Below are 14,237 nucleotides of genomic sequence, written 5' to 3' on the forward strand. Positions count from 1 at the left end.
GGTTTTTCCCTACTCTGCTCTCATTTCCCTTTTATGCCTCTAACAACACAATCAGAGAAGAATCATCTTTTATACTTTTTAAAGCTTTTCTAAAGCATTTAAAAAATGCTTTTAGATATAAGTAAGCCGCTTACTTAGGAAGAGCTAGAAGCATGACGAAGCATCATACAAAAGCAAAGGAGTGGGGCAAACTCAGCTCCTAACAGCGTGTAGACACATGGATAAAAGCCAGTGCAGAAACCCACGCTGCTGGTGAAGCAGCCTGCAGCCTCCTCAGCCGTGTGAGAACGACCGTGCACCCCCACCCTCGTGACGGAAGCTGCCAGCTGCACAGACCACAGACCGGAAAGACAGAGGACGCCCGGCTCTCACATTTCCCAGCTGCTTTTCTTACAGATAGAGGGGGAAAGTGACAACCCTGGTCCTCACCTCCCTCCACACATAGAGAACGCCAACATCTCAAGGCTTGTTTGATGTATAACCAGATTGATCTTGTTCCCAAAAGGGGGAACGACAGTCAGAAGAACGAATTGGATGCCTGGTGTCATGTACTTTTACTTAATTTAATTTTTTTAATTACTTATTTTAGCCAGACTTTCGAGGAACTCCACCCAAGAATGACTGACATGATGGCTGCCAGGTGCTGCCACCAGGGTTTGCTGGGGTACATTCTTCTGCTGGCTAGTCCCAGCCCACGCCTAAACGGGGTGAGCTGATTTCTGCGGTTTTACCTCCTCAGAGACCCAGCCTAGAGACTGTCCAAGGACACAATTACACTCTCTTTAGGCCTGCCCTCCTACAAAGGGCAGAGGGATAAACACCTCCTTGCAGGCACAAGGGTTGGGGTGGGGGTCCGAAAACAGCAAGGGAGGGGGAATGCGTGTGTTTGCGTGTGCGGAAGAACAGGGTGCGGAAACCGGGCGTAGAGACGGTAAGGAGGCAGGGTGTCAGTAGAGTAGTGGGGGGCACACACTGGCGGGGTAGAGGTACTAGATGTAAGGCAGGGCGGACGGGGAGGTCGCTCTGTGGGTAATTTCCCTGTCCCCCTCCTCCAGTCCCGGGTCCCCGAAGTCCCCCGGGGTTGGCAGGAGGAAGGAACCTGTGCGTCCCCCGCATCTCCCGGCGCAGAGAGCGCCCTCTCCTTGCTCCCGTCGCCCCAAGGGAGTCCCGGCCCAGATCCTCCGGGGACGGACGTGTCCTCGAGCGCGGGGGCATCACCCGGCCACCTCCGCTCAGCGGCTGTGGGTCCCGCTACCGCCGCCCCGCCCGACAGGGGGCCCCGCCGAGCTGCAGCGGAGGCAGGGCCGCGACGTTCGCGCGGTAATTGCAAACCGGAACCCGAGGACTAAACTGAGAGTTCATTTGTGGTTCAAGTCTGCAGACGCCGCGACATCTGCAAACAGCATCTGATGAAAGGGAGGCAGCGAGTCCCTCGGTCCCCTCGCCGCAGCCGCGATCGCTCCTCGGTGCGTCAGCGTCCCCGACCCTCGTGCGGAGAACTGATCCGGCGGCCGGGGGACGGTCCTCGGCGCCCCCGCCCCATCGGGACCGGGACAGACGGGCAGCCACCACCGCGGACCGGCCTCGTCCAGGACCGCGCCCCCCGCCCCCCCGCGTCCGACCCGAGAAGGTGAGGAGAGGAGGAGCGGGGGAGGAAGACCCAGGGCCGGGCCCGTCCTCCAGAAGCCCCCCGACCCTGAGACCAGGCTGCGACCGGCCCGGGGGGCCACTTGCGAGCCAGCTGCGGGGCGGGGGAGGGGCTGCCGCTGGATGAGGAGAGGACAGAAATCCCTAGACCTTCTGCTCTGACCTTGCTCGTCCGGTGCTCTCGGAGGAGTCTGGGAGCCGGCAGGTGGCCAGAGACCAGCAATGACGTCTGGGGTTTCTTGAGGCCTCGGCTCCAGCAGGATGGTTGGAATCCATGCTCGACCCGTCTTTATGACAGAGCAGGTGCTGTCTGTCCTCAGTGAGTTTGCTTAACATCCGGTGCACTTGGTGAGAGCGAATCTTAATCATTTGAGAGAAAAGAGTTTGAGAGGTTAGGAGCGGAGAGAGGAGGAGGGAGAGAACAGGGCATGATGGAGGGGGAGAGGGAGGGGGCAAAGAGGCAGGAGAAGGGACAGGAAGGTAGATGGTAGGAAGTGGGCAGAGGAGCTCGCTTCCGGTCCAGCAGCCTTGCTCTCACCAGAAGAGGTTTTTGACACGGGGTAGGGAAGGAGGAGAGGCTATTTAAAGTGAAGTTTGTTTACGTCACATCTTTTATTTTTTTTTAAATAAGTAACTGCATTTTGATTACTTGCAAAATATTCCTTTGCTATAATTGTTCTTCCCACTGGATTTCAGCAGGTTGTCCTCAGTTGTCCTGGAGCGAACACACCGGGCAGGGCCCACTGGTGAACGTTTATAAACACGCCTGGCTACTTTTGCGCGTTACTCTCCTAAAATGTCGCTGCCATCTCACACTGCACGTCTTCTTTGGAAGATTCTGCTGCTGATAGAAGCCTGGCAGACTCTGGGCCATGGTGAGTGTCCTGGGATCGCCAGACCTGCCTGGGAGGGGGAGGAGGGAAGATGGGGAGGGGCTTCACTCAGGTTTCAGCAGGTGGGCGCCTGTCTATGTGCTCTCACCACGGGGAGGGTGTGGTTTAGCTGGAGTGGCTCCCAGGTGTTCCTCACACCCAGTTCTGGGCGTGGACCCCGGCCGCAGGCTCCCCACCTGATACTGTGCTCGCATGTGGCAGCTGTCCCTCTCCTGCCAGGTCCCACCTTCTGCTCCAGGAAGCCTTTCCTGAGTCCCCAGAACCCACCAGGAATTTGGCATGTGTTCCATGGTGTCTTTTTTCCCTTTCTGTTGAAAGTCCTGTCTGTTCAGCTTATTTTAAGTCCCAGGAGGAGAAAACTGTCGTGTATATTTTGTACTTCACAATTTGGTAGATGTTGTTAAAAATATTTGTCACATGAATCCTCCTGGTAACAGTACGTGCACCTGAGGAGTCCATGGTACCACGCATTTTACATCAAAGTATTTTCCTAAACCTCAGCCAGGTAAAGGGGAGACAGGACAAGGATCCAGAGGATGGAGGGGGCTGGGATGGGGACTCCTCCCGCTGCAGCGAGGCCCTTCAGAGGGAGCCCCAGGGCCACACCTGCATCTTTCTCTCACAGACGCTCACTCTCTTTGCCTCGACCTCACTGTCAAACCTCAGGCCAGACCTGGACAACCCTGGTATGAAGTCCAGGGCTCAGTGGATAGAAAGCCTTTCCTTCAGTATGACAGTGACAGCAAAAAGGTCAGAGCTTTGGGTCTCCTGGGGGAGAAGGTAAACGCCACCAATGCCTGGACAGACTTGACACGAACACTGGGAGAAGTGGGGCAAGAGCTCAGGATGGTCCTGCCTGTCATCAGACTGGAGAAGAACAGGACCAGGGGTAAGTATGGGAAGGGGGAGAGGAGATGGGGACAGTCAGCAGGAGAGGGAGGAGCAGAGCACACGCAGGGAAGGGGCTGGGCTAACAGAGCTGAACAGGGGTCCAGCCTTAGAGACGAGGTGGATCTAATGGGCAAGAAAGGGCAGGTCACGGAGGAAAGAATACAGGGCCCTCAATGTGCAGAGACACACTTGACCTGCTGGGAGACGGTGGAGCTCTCAAGAGCCCAGGATGATGTCTTTGTGTGGGGGGGGGGTTGCAGGTCTTCCCACCCTGCAGGTCAAGCTGTGTTGTCAGCAGGAAGCAGAACGATGCACTGGTGCGTCCTGGCAGTTCAGCATCAACGGACAGACAGCCGTCTTTGACACAATGAGCATGAACTGGACAGTCATTGATCCCGGAGTCAGAGGGATCCAGGAGGAGTGGGAGAACAGCCAGGACCTGGCAGAGCATTTCAGGAAGCTCTCAGCAGGAGACTGCAGTCACTGGCTGAGGGAATTCTTAGAACACTGGGAGAAAGTGCTGGAGCCCACAGGTAACTGAGCAGGGGCAGAGGATGGGGTAGCTCTCTGTAAGGCCTACTGCCTCCCTGTGTGGATGTGAGTCTGTGTGCGTGTGTGAAAATTTGACGGATGGATCGATTGATTGATTCCCGGTGGACTTCCTGTCTGGAGAGTCAGCGACTGCCACAGGACTTCCCACCATCCTCCTTTCCCATCCCCCCTCCCTCGAAACAGCAGCCCCCTCCCCCATTAACCAATGCCCTGGTTGCTAGATGGTCCCCAAATCTCTGCATCATTGCACGTCCAGGCCTTTGCTTCTTCCTCTGTTTTAGTTATTTCTTAACGAGGTAAAATGCCCCTTCTTTTAAAGCCGTCACCACCCTCCCAGATAGACCTAAGCACCCCCAATTCTGTCATCCTCAAAAAGGCCTACCGACAGTGAACATGTCACCGCATATGCTGATAGATGGACATTTACTGTCTCCCTCAGTCCAAACATGAGCTCCTTGAGGACAGGGAACAACCCCTGTTCATCTTTATCCCTCAGGACCTGGTAGAGTGGCTGTCACCTAATGTGTCAGTAAATATGTGGGGGGACATGTGCTGCCTGGGAACATAGGTGTGAGGAAGGTATGTGTATTCTTAAGTTTGACAGAGCTTTGCTTTTTTCTTTATTTAGAACCACCATTAAAGACCCCAGACACCCACCAGTCTTCATCCATGTGGATAAATCCAGGGATCATCGCATCAATCGTCATCTGCTTAGTCCTAATTGTCTCAGTCCTAATTGGCATCATCATTATGAAATGTAGGAGAAGATCTGGTACCAGGGAAGGTGAGGAGCAGGCTGGCCTCCGGCTCTCGGGGAGGACATAGTCTGATGAGGACTGGGGAGAGGTGAGCCATGGTCTCACCCCAGCCCTTGTCCACTGCTCCATCTCTACATGGAGACCACACACTTTCACTGCAGGGCTGGAGATTGCTCTGTTGTTCGGGTGGCAGAGGCTGGTGCAGGCAGCACAACAGTGCAGTGAGGGGACAGGCAGACCCAGAATCTACTCCCCTGTGGGGCAGGGGCTGAGATCTAGAAGGCTTCAGGTGGAGAGTCATCTTGTTGGGATCTATCCCAGGTTTCCCCAGACTTTTGGTGAAAATCTTGCTCTCTGATGATAGCATGATTTAGCTCAACAACTTTTCTGGTGTTGTAACAGCCGACCCATCATCTGAAGCTTCTTCTCTGGACCATGAGAAGGTGATGTTAGACCAAATTTCGGTCACAGAACTGGACTCTTGTTGACAGTCTGGCTGCCAATCTGATATGCAATCTTCTACTCAGAGGTGGGTTTTCCAGGAAGCTACTGAAGCTCAGCTCCAGGACCCTTCACTTGCACGAGCTCCTCTCCTGCCCTAGAAGGGGCCTCGCAATGTGCTGACTGGGTCATTTTGAGAAATTTGCAAAAGTAGGATATTTGCTGACAATCATGAGGACAGCCCGTTTTACTCTGACCCTCTTTCCATCAGGCTTCCCTCTGTGGCAGGTGGAACTGGAGCCACTGCTGACATTGTTTTATTCAATTAAGAGGAAGAATAGTTAGGAACACTTTTGGTTTAATGAGATATATCTGTGTGCTCACACTCACTTTCGTGTACAGATAAATTATTGCTACAGAGAAACCACAAGTCAGCTATGCTGACTGACTAGATGTCAGAACATGTCAATGTGTCTTATGACACCTGGCAGAGTAGAAAGGATGAATAAAGTGATATATTTACAAATGGAACACTATATAGAAATCGATAAAGAATAAACTGCTACACAAAACCTGAATGACTCTTACAGAGAGGATGTTGAGAGGGAAATGACAAACACAAAAGAATATATACTCTATGATTGCACTTATAGAAATTTCAAAAACAGACAAAACTCTCTTTGGTAATAGGAGTCAGAAGGGTGGATACCTTGGATAATGATCTATAACTTGACCTGAAAGTTGATTATTCAAGAGGACTTCATTTTTAAAAATACGTCAAGCTAACCATTAAAGTTTGTTGGGGCTGGCCCCGTGGCCGAGTGGTTAAGTTCACGCGCTCCGCTGCAGGCGGCCCAGTGTTTTGTTGGTTCGAATCCTGGGCGTGGACATGGCACTGCTCATCAAACCACGCTGAGGCAGCGTCCCACATGCCACAATTAGAAGGACCCACAACGAAGAATATACAGCTATGTACTGGGGGGCTTTGGGGAGAAAAAGGAAAAAAATAAAATCTTAAAAGAAAAAAAGAAAAGAAAGTTTGTTATACTTTACTGTAGGTGTTACATTTCAGCAAAAAAATGTTTCAAAATTTTTTTGTAGAGGTTTCAGTTCTCATTAATGTCTTGACAAACTAATCATTCTCTCTTGTCAAGGATATACTGAATGATGAATTAAAGTACAAATACAGTATACATTTTTTTCTAATGGGAATCAGACACACTACTCACACTTACAGAGAGAGACAAAAACACACAGAGAGACTGAGACACAGAGACAGAGGGGGAGGGAGCCGTGATATGCTTCCCCAGCTAGTCCTCTTTTTCCGTCACCGCCCTAGCACTAAGAATTCGTTTCTTGCTCCCACTGCTTTCGTCATCCCCATGGTGTCCTCTCCATGCTGACCCAGGCAGGCCTCAGAAATTTCAGATAGCACTTTAGAAAAGCTGGCAGCTCTGGGGTTAAGTTACATTCCTGGGCTCTCTGTGGAGTCCAAAGTTAAGATTCCCTCTCACGAGAAAAATGACCTTCTCCATCTGTGATTCAATGAGGAGCGATGTTACTGATGTAGGAAATGATTCCACCGGTTTAGCACCTTAACCAATGTTTGGTTTTACGACTGGGCCGTGCAGTGAAAAGTTAACTTACCACATCCTAGTGTCCCCACAGGCTTGGCAAATATGACTGAGTCAAACAAGGACCACTGCCCAAAAAGGGCTTCTGCTATGAGTGGTGTGGTGGCAGCAGGGACCCAGGCACTGTAGCTACCTAGACTTGGGTGGGGCTCAGCCTAGCACGGCGGGTGCAGCTCTGTTCACAGGGAAGGGGATCCCATCCACACAGCTGCAGGCACAGGGTCTGGCGTTAACCCCTGGTGGAAGGTGACTGACAAGGGCTTACCTGCCCCACCCAAGCAGGCTGGGGGTGAGGCTGCATTCCCAGTAGCCAAGGGGATTGGTGAGCAGGGAAAAAAGGCAGAAGAACAGTTTTAGAAGCTGGGTCTCAATGGTGAAGATTCTGTGAGGCCTGGGCTGCCATGGACCCCTGGGGGTTGCTGACTGAGCCGGCTTCTTTCTGGCCACCTGGCCTGCTGCTGAAGGGCTATATGCCCGACAGGCTCAGGGCAGGACTAACCTGCTGATGAATGTCGGTGCCCACAGCTGAGCTGGACAGAGGGGGCAGGCAGGGCAGGCCCAGGGAAGGGTGTGTGAGAGTTAAGGAGTGAAAATGTATCCTCACACCGTCTTCCTCCTCTGGACAAACCTCCCCACTTCCCGCCACCAGGAGGATCAGAACCTGAGAAAAAGAGAGTTTGTGTGCCCAGGATAACTTCCTCCTTTGTCACCACTGGCATTTCCTGACATGGCTTTTGCTGATGTGACAGAGGAGAGAGAAGATTGGCCAAAACTAAATGACAAGGCGAAAGGGTTGACAGGAAGTGTCTCAAATCAGGAGACACTTGGCAAGGGGTGGGCCCAAGATGAGCAGACCCAGAATCTAGCACAAATGCTTGTTTCTCTTCTGAACATGGTTCCAGGCCCAGAGAGTGCAGCTCAGCTCACCAGAGCTCCTGAGTGTCTGCCAGCGGCTGCTTCCCCATTCTGGCAACTGAGAATGTCAAGACACTGTGTGTCACACCGTCTCTTCCTTTTTTTGTTTTTTGTTGTTTTTTTTGAGGAGGATTAGCCCTGAGCTAACATCTGTCACCAATCCTCCTCTTTTTGCTGAGGAAGACTGGCTGGCCCTGAGCTAACATCCGTGCCCATCTTCCTCTACTTTATATGCGGGACGCCTACCACAGCTTGGCTTGCCAAGCGGTGCCATGTCTGAACCCAAGATCCGAACCAGTGAACCCGGACCGCCAAGTGGAACGTGCGCACTTGACCGCTGTGCCACCAGGCCAGCTCCCCATCTCTGCCTGCTTTCATTAGCCATCCAAGGATTTATGGATTTCAGGAAGAGGATGTTTTCTAATACCTCGCCCCAGGTCATGCCTCTTTTTGCTGGTGGTCCACCTGGACATAGGCACACCTGCACGTGTCCACTAAAAGACGTATTCAAGAATGTTCATGGCAGCTTTATTCATCACTGCCCCAAACTGGAAAACCGCCCGTGTCCATCAGCCGGTGAATGGCCACATCAGTTATAGTTCTGTGCAGCTGAATGCCACAGAGCATTACACAAAAGAAACTACTGTGACATGTAACAACATGGATGCCTCTACAGACTTATACCGTGCTATTCCACCTGGAGGAAGCTCAAGAACAGGCAAGCCTAGTTCACTGCAGCACAAGGCAGAATACAGTGGTTGTCTCTGAGGAGGGAGGTTTGAGTGAAAAGGGAGTGAGGAGCCTCTGCAGTGGTGAGAATACTCTTATCCTGATCTAGTGGTGGGTACACATCTAAATATATAAAATTTCAGTGATTGCACTTAGACTCGCACTACTTGATATTAAACTTATTTTAAGTTATGGTAATCAGAACACTGACATTCTGGTGGGGGTAGAGAAAGACTAGACCAATGGAACAGAAAGAGAGCCGAATCCAGCATGGCTGGTGTCCTTAGAAGAGGGGGCAATGTGGACACAGACACAGACGAGCACTGTTTGAAGACGCTGTGAAGATGGAGATACACAAGCAGAAGACACTCACGCGACAGTGGAAGCAGAGATTGAAGCACTGCACCTGCCAGCCAATGAGCTCCAGGGACTGCAGGAGGTGGGAGAGCCCACGGAAAGAACGGACCCTGCCCACACCTTGATTTTGGATTTCAGGCCTCGCTCACCCAGTTGGTGGTTGTAATATGGTGACTTATAATGAGAAATATGTATTTGGTTTCCATCCTGTTTCTGGCACAGAGCTGCCGAAACTCTTGGCTTATTGAAAAAAGATACTTTCAGAAGGACTCCGTGCAGCCTCACCGAAGGAACCATATGAGATATTGCTGACTAATCTTCATGCTTCGAAGATAAAAGATATTGACTCATTGATTCACGTTTCTCATTTTGAAAAGGCTCCCCACACCTACCACCCCTCACTGGACTTCTCAACCTGTTGGTGATCTTAAATTAAATTTATCAAAACTTGCCCTAAAACAACAATCACCTGAATGAGAAGCAGGCGACATCTGATGTAGGCTGGGAATCTCAAGACACAGGACCAGGCCTGTATTTCTAATCTTATATCTTCCCCATCCAAACCCTCATAATGCACAAATCATACACCTCCTTCACAATGGCTGCAATGATCGTAGTCCAGAGCACACTAGCAATTCCCATACTCTGTGTGATGCAGGTCAGCTTCCTTGTGTTTTAGATTGCCTTTCTAATATTGTTTAACTATTGCCCCTTTGTCTTTATCACCTCAATTCCTCACTCCTTATTTTAACCTCCTCTAAATTGCATATAAAAATAGGGTAAAACCTTATCGTAAGAGTTTTACTTCTAATATTCCTTTCATAATAACCATCTAAAATCATTTCACGAAATCATCAATTAATTAGCAACAAAATGCCTGGGATGTGGATGAGAGCTGCCTTACTGGTGCTTGTGATGATAAACTACAGTCCACTTTGACCACTTTATCTCACCCTTTCATCCCGACTCTACAGAAACTCCCTGAGTGCCAGTCTTACCAATGGCTGCATATGCGCCAGGACAAACCACACCCGCAATATTCCTGAACTGGTAGCATGGCCTGGATCCTTAGAAGGTTGGAGGAATCTAACCAGAAAAGATGTAGGATTTTCTATAGCATTTTTAAAACCAACTATCGGCTGCCCTCTGGAAAACAAGCCCCAGATATGATTACCTCATTTCACTGGGCGGTCTCTCTCTCACCAGAATGTGGGTACATCTCATAATCTTTCCTTGTGTACTGAAAATATCAATAGCACTACAAAAACTCTGGGTTATTTCCCACTCGATATTTGTAACTTCACCCTTCTCTATGGTTCTGTTGACTGTGAATTCACACCTTGCTGGGATTCAGAAAACCATTATGATGTTACATCCCTTGATGTGTCTATGGTGAGAACACTCCCAAAATAATGGAACTGGCAAGTGGGAAGCTGATATACTCCCCTTAATGGCACCCCTTGGGGTGTAGATCAAAAGTCAGAAGAATGGTGGAAATTAAGTAAAAACTGTAATAGCCTTAATGACCCAACTGACCCTCAACAAAATTAATCTGGCCAAAATCAATCTCATCTACTGTTCCAAGTTTATGGAAACCTTTGCAGTTCCTATAGCCATTCTCCCAACATTGCCAGTTCTGACTGCCATGTCCTCTATGAGAACAATTTCTGATTGTTACATTTCTGATCATGGAATTTCCCTTTTGAACCTATCAAAAGAGACTGGGTGCATGGGCCCATTTATGCCATATCTCTTGAAAACACTGGATACTTCCTTGGATGTGGCTCCAATATTTTTTCCGCTCCCCCCGTTTCCTGGAGGGCTGTCGTGGAAGAGCAGCACTCAGCTCAGATGCCGCCATTAGAAAACATCTTCCTTCCACTGCTCGTGTCCCAAATCTCGGTTTACTCTCATATCAACTCAGGAGAGCCAAGGGAAACTATGACTTTCAGGGACATCCTACATGCAATCCAATTGTAGATAAAACAGGGATGGGGGTGTGCCTTTGCTAGAGCATTATTTCCTGCTTATGGGGTAATTGACCACTAGGTCTGGAGGATATTTTAGCAATATTTTTTTTTAAAAAAAACCTTTAAAATGTGACGCTTAATCTATAGAACTGTAAGATAATAAGTTTGCATTGTTTTAAGCTACTAAGTTTGTGGTAATTTGTTCCAGCACCGCTAGAAGACTACAGACATTCTCAGAGGGGCCCAGACAACAGAAATGGACAAAAAACGTTCTAAATTTCAAAAGGTAGACTTTGCAAAATTTGTACCTGAAAACAATCCTGGATAAGATTCTAGAAATAGCTTTTAAGGGCCTATTTGGAGAACTCTGACAAAAAACAGTGCTCATCAGGATGGTAGGTCCATTTGTAAATATTCCATGGAGGAGTGTTAATTTTGTTTAAAGTAACAAACAGTCCACATTCACTGAGACTTTATCCTGTGACAGGTACAGTGCCAGCACTTTACACACGTTTACTCACTACCTTTCACAATCACCCTGTGAGGTCCAGACTCGTCAGTCCTTCTGTTACAGCCCAAGAAGCGAGAAGACAGAGAGGTCTGGGCAGCCAGTGCTGCCAGAATCCAGACCCAGGCAGGCAGCTAGGAACCAGCTCCCACCACCTCAGGGGGAATCCTTGTTTTATCTTTCCTCTAATTGCAAGTGGCAAAATGTATTTTATATATGTAAGGTAAAGTTTAAATAAGGAAGGTCACGTGCCTGAGAGGAAAAACAATGTTAAAAGACCTGATGAAGATGTGGTAGGTATACACAATGAAATACTACTCAGCCATAAAAAAGATGAAGTCTTGCCATTTGTGACAACACAGATGGACCTTGAGGGTATTATGCTAAGTGAAATAAGTCAGATGGAGAAAGACAAACACTGTATGATTCCACGCTTATGTGAGAGATTAAAACAAAAACAAATAAACACATAGATGCAAAGAACAGACTGGTGGTTACCAGCTTCGGGGAGGGGGGCAGGGAAAGGGATCAAGGGGGACATTTGGATGGTGACAGATGAAAACTAGACTTTGGATGGTGAAAATAAAAAAAGTTATGTATGGTACTTCCTCATGATGGCTCATCATTTAAAGATGAAATTTATTCCAAGCATGAAACCAAAGTTCTCATTCACACTGAAACAGCACTTTACATTTGACAAAGCTTTTACATGAAGGCGCTCAAGAGAACTTTCAGCCCAGTTTCTCAGTTTCACAAGCAAAGAGGAAAAAGAAAACCCAGAGAGAACAAGTGACTCACCACAAGATGAAGAGTCAGGATCCAGGCTTAGGGCTGTTGACCTTGTTTTTCTGTCCGGCACACAGTATTCATAATTTTAATTGGTGTTGTAAGTGGCCACTATGAGAATGCACTGTGCCTCAACTCCACGCCACTTGACGACCTCTCAGGATCTGTTTGCAGAGAAGATGGAGGAATCTGGCTGGGGAAGGACACCTGGGTGAATTAATAACCTAATAATCACAGCCAAAGGGCTCAAATTAATGAATCAATATCAACCTTGGGGTGGGCCTTTAATGAAGTGCCCCCTAGCTCTCTCCTTGGACTTCTCATGGTCCTGTTTTGGGTTTTTTTTTTTTTTTTTTTTGAGGAAGATTGTCCCTGAGCTAACATCCATGCCAATCTTCCTCTATTTTGTATATGGGAAGCCACCACAGCATGGCTTGATGAGCAGTGTACAGGTCCACACCCGGGATCGAACCTGTGAACCCTGGGCCATGGAACAGAGCATGCAACCTTAACCACTATGCCACTGGGATGGTGCCCTCGTGCTCCATATTTTAAATTGATTTTTTTGATGAAAACAAAAAGCAAGTTTGTCAATTTACAGATGATACAAAGCCAGGTGGAATAAGTAAGTGTTAGACGAGAGAATCAAGATCTAAATCTTCATGATGTGATAGCTCAATGGGCCAAGAGAAGATCGATAGCCAACAGGTATGGAGCCTGTACCATGTGCTTGTCATCATCATGCCAGGTGCTCCAAATGCTTGATTTCCCTTCATCCTCACCACCCCATGGCAAGTAAGGCTACAAATTTTTTCTGTGTTACAGCTGAGCGATCTGGGGCTTAAAGAGGGTAGGTAGCTTGCCCCAAGGTCCCCCAGCCTGTAGGTGTTGGCCTGGTGCTACTGTTGGGGCTCTTGACCGTGCTGTATTTAGCAGACTGAGTTGCATGAGAGACTTAGGGACAGTTTTTAAATATTTCAAGGACTGTCACTTGGAAGAAGGTATAGTTTGCTCTCAGAGACCCCAAGAAAATGAACAAGGACAAATACATGGACGCTACAAAGCAGATTATAACTCAATATTTTAAAAAATGCTCTAATGAATAGTAAGAGTTGCCCAAGATGGAATAGCTTTGACGTGTGAACAACTGCATCCCCAGCCGCTATGAACAGGGACGGTAATAGTATATGCTGCGTTCGGTTGTCGTGAGTAAATGAGTCAGTGTTTGTGCAGAACTCAGAACAGTTCCCGGAAGTCCCAGCGCAGAGCTTTTTATAAGTGTTTCTTCAATTTGAAACAGAAATTAATAGAAGTGTTCAAGCAGACACTGGGCATCCCCTTAGTCGATCTAGAAGACCACTTTTCAGGACTTTCCCCAGCTCCCTACGGCTGCCTTTCTCTCCATCCTCCACGGGGTGAGGAGATGCAGTGCCCACTGCCATGTCTGTACCTCATGATCTCTGCACCTCAGTAACTGGACCTGGGGAGCAGAGGACCAAGCTGGACTCATCAGAATCTCTCTCCTGGGACTGAGATTCTCTGGTCCCAGTTTCTGTGCAGCACTGCAGTTGACGTGAGGTAGACTCAGGCTCTGCACGTGGAGGGCAGAAAACCCCAGACTCGAGAGAAGCACAAATCGTGTGTGCAAAGAGAGGTGGAGATGCAAGACCACCTGGTCCTATCGGGAGAAGCCGCAACTGGAGTCCTGCTGCCCTGGTTGCCGAGGGCTGTCTCCTCTCGGGTCCAGGCCCTCCTTAAGGCCCAGCAGCTCTCTTCCCTGCCTGGGAGACATCTCACATGAGGAAGCACAGTGGCTCTTCTTCCTCAAGCAAAGTTGAAGTCATTTCTGTTGTTTGCAATGCACAGAGATTAAACTACCAGGACCCTGGATCACTCAGCTGCAAGGAACAGAAGTCCATGCCAAGAACTCCAAGTGGAAAGCCAAGGAGGTGCTCAGGGCAGCCATCTGAGACGAGAAAGTCGTCAGGCAGCTCTTGTCTTCACTCTCTCCCTCTCTCAGGGCTGTGTGTGCACTGTTCTCTGCTTGTCCCCCTGACTGCTCCATTTGTCCCCTCTGCAGAACAGCTTTTCTGCCCCATCGTCCCCTTACATGGAGCCCTGGAGCCCACCTGGCTCTCCGTCTTCTCACTGATTCC

At 49.1% G+C, this 14,237-nt stretch overlaps 1 protein-coding gene and 1 long non-coding RNA gene across 13 annotated transcripts in view; one reads left to right on the plus strand and one right to left on the minus strand.

Annotated features, from left to right (window-relative positions):
- The first annotated feature begins 372 nt into the window (after window positions 1-372).
- Window positions 373-11,780, plus strand: LOC103548732 (retinoic acid early transcript 1E). Of its 6 annotated transcripts, none has more exons than XM_070602948.1 (7): window positions 373-707; window positions 1,375-1,630; window positions 2,344-2,522; window positions 3,166-3,429; window positions 3,692-3,964; window positions 4,612-4,767; window positions 5,144-6,219. In XM_070602948.1, the coding sequence occupies exons 3-7, from the start codon at window positions 2,444-2,446 to the stop codon at window positions 5,227-5,229; spliced, it is 858 nt and encodes a 285-aa protein (XP_070459049.1). In that variant the 5' UTR covers window positions 373-707; window positions 1,375-1,630; window positions 2,344-2,443; the 3' UTR covers window positions 5,230-6,219. The 6 variants fall into 6 exon arrangements, with proteins under 6 accessions (XP_070459049.1, XP_070459050.1, XP_070459051.1 ...); XM_070602949.1 differs by lacking the exon at window positions 373-707 and adding an exon at window positions 722-931; XM_070602950.1 differs by lacking the exon at window positions 373-707 and adding an exon at window positions 738-931 and having other exon boundaries at window positions 2,347-2,522.
- Window positions 4,580-14,237, minus strand: part of LOC139080765 (uncharacterized) — an 88,489-nt gene continuing 78,831 nt past the window's right edge. For 3 of the 7 annotated variants that reach the window (XR_011535516.1, XR_011535515.1, XR_011535512.1), the window contains 2 exons: window positions 12,094-12,245; window positions 4,580-6,165 (listed from right to left, as the gene is read on the minus strand). This is a non-coding gene — a long non-coding RNA (uncharacterized lncRNA). Of the gene's footprint in view, window positions 6,196-12,093; window positions 12,275-14,237 lie in introns of all 7 variants that reach the window. The other 4 variants (XR_011535513.1, XR_011535511.1, XR_011535517.1 and 1 more) reach the window with 2 other exon arrangements.

This window comes from Equus przewalskii, chromosome 32 (genome assembly GCF_037783145.1).
Source record: "Equus przewalskii isolate Varuska chromosome 32, EquPr2, whole genome shotgun sequence".
NCBI classification, from domain to species: domain Eukaryota; kingdom Metazoa; phylum Chordata; class Mammalia; order Perissodactyla; family Equidae; genus Equus; species Equus przewalskii.

What these genes read in the sequence shown, in the direction of transcription:
- LOC103548732 (XM_070602948.1), top strand. Translation starts at nt 2,444, where the DNA reads ATGTCGCTGCCATCTCACACTGCACGTCTTCTTTGGAAGATTCTGCTG. An exon ending in CTGGCAGACTCTGGGCCATG is followed by an intron (nt 2,523 to 3,165) that starts GTGAGTGTCCTG and finishes TTTCTCTCACAG; the next exon opens with ACGCTCACTCTCTTTGCCTC. An exon ending in GAAAGTGCTGGAGCCCACAG is followed by an intron (nt 3,965 to 4,611) that starts GTAACTGAGCAG and finishes TTCTTTATTTAG; the next exon opens with AACCACCATTAAAGACCCCA.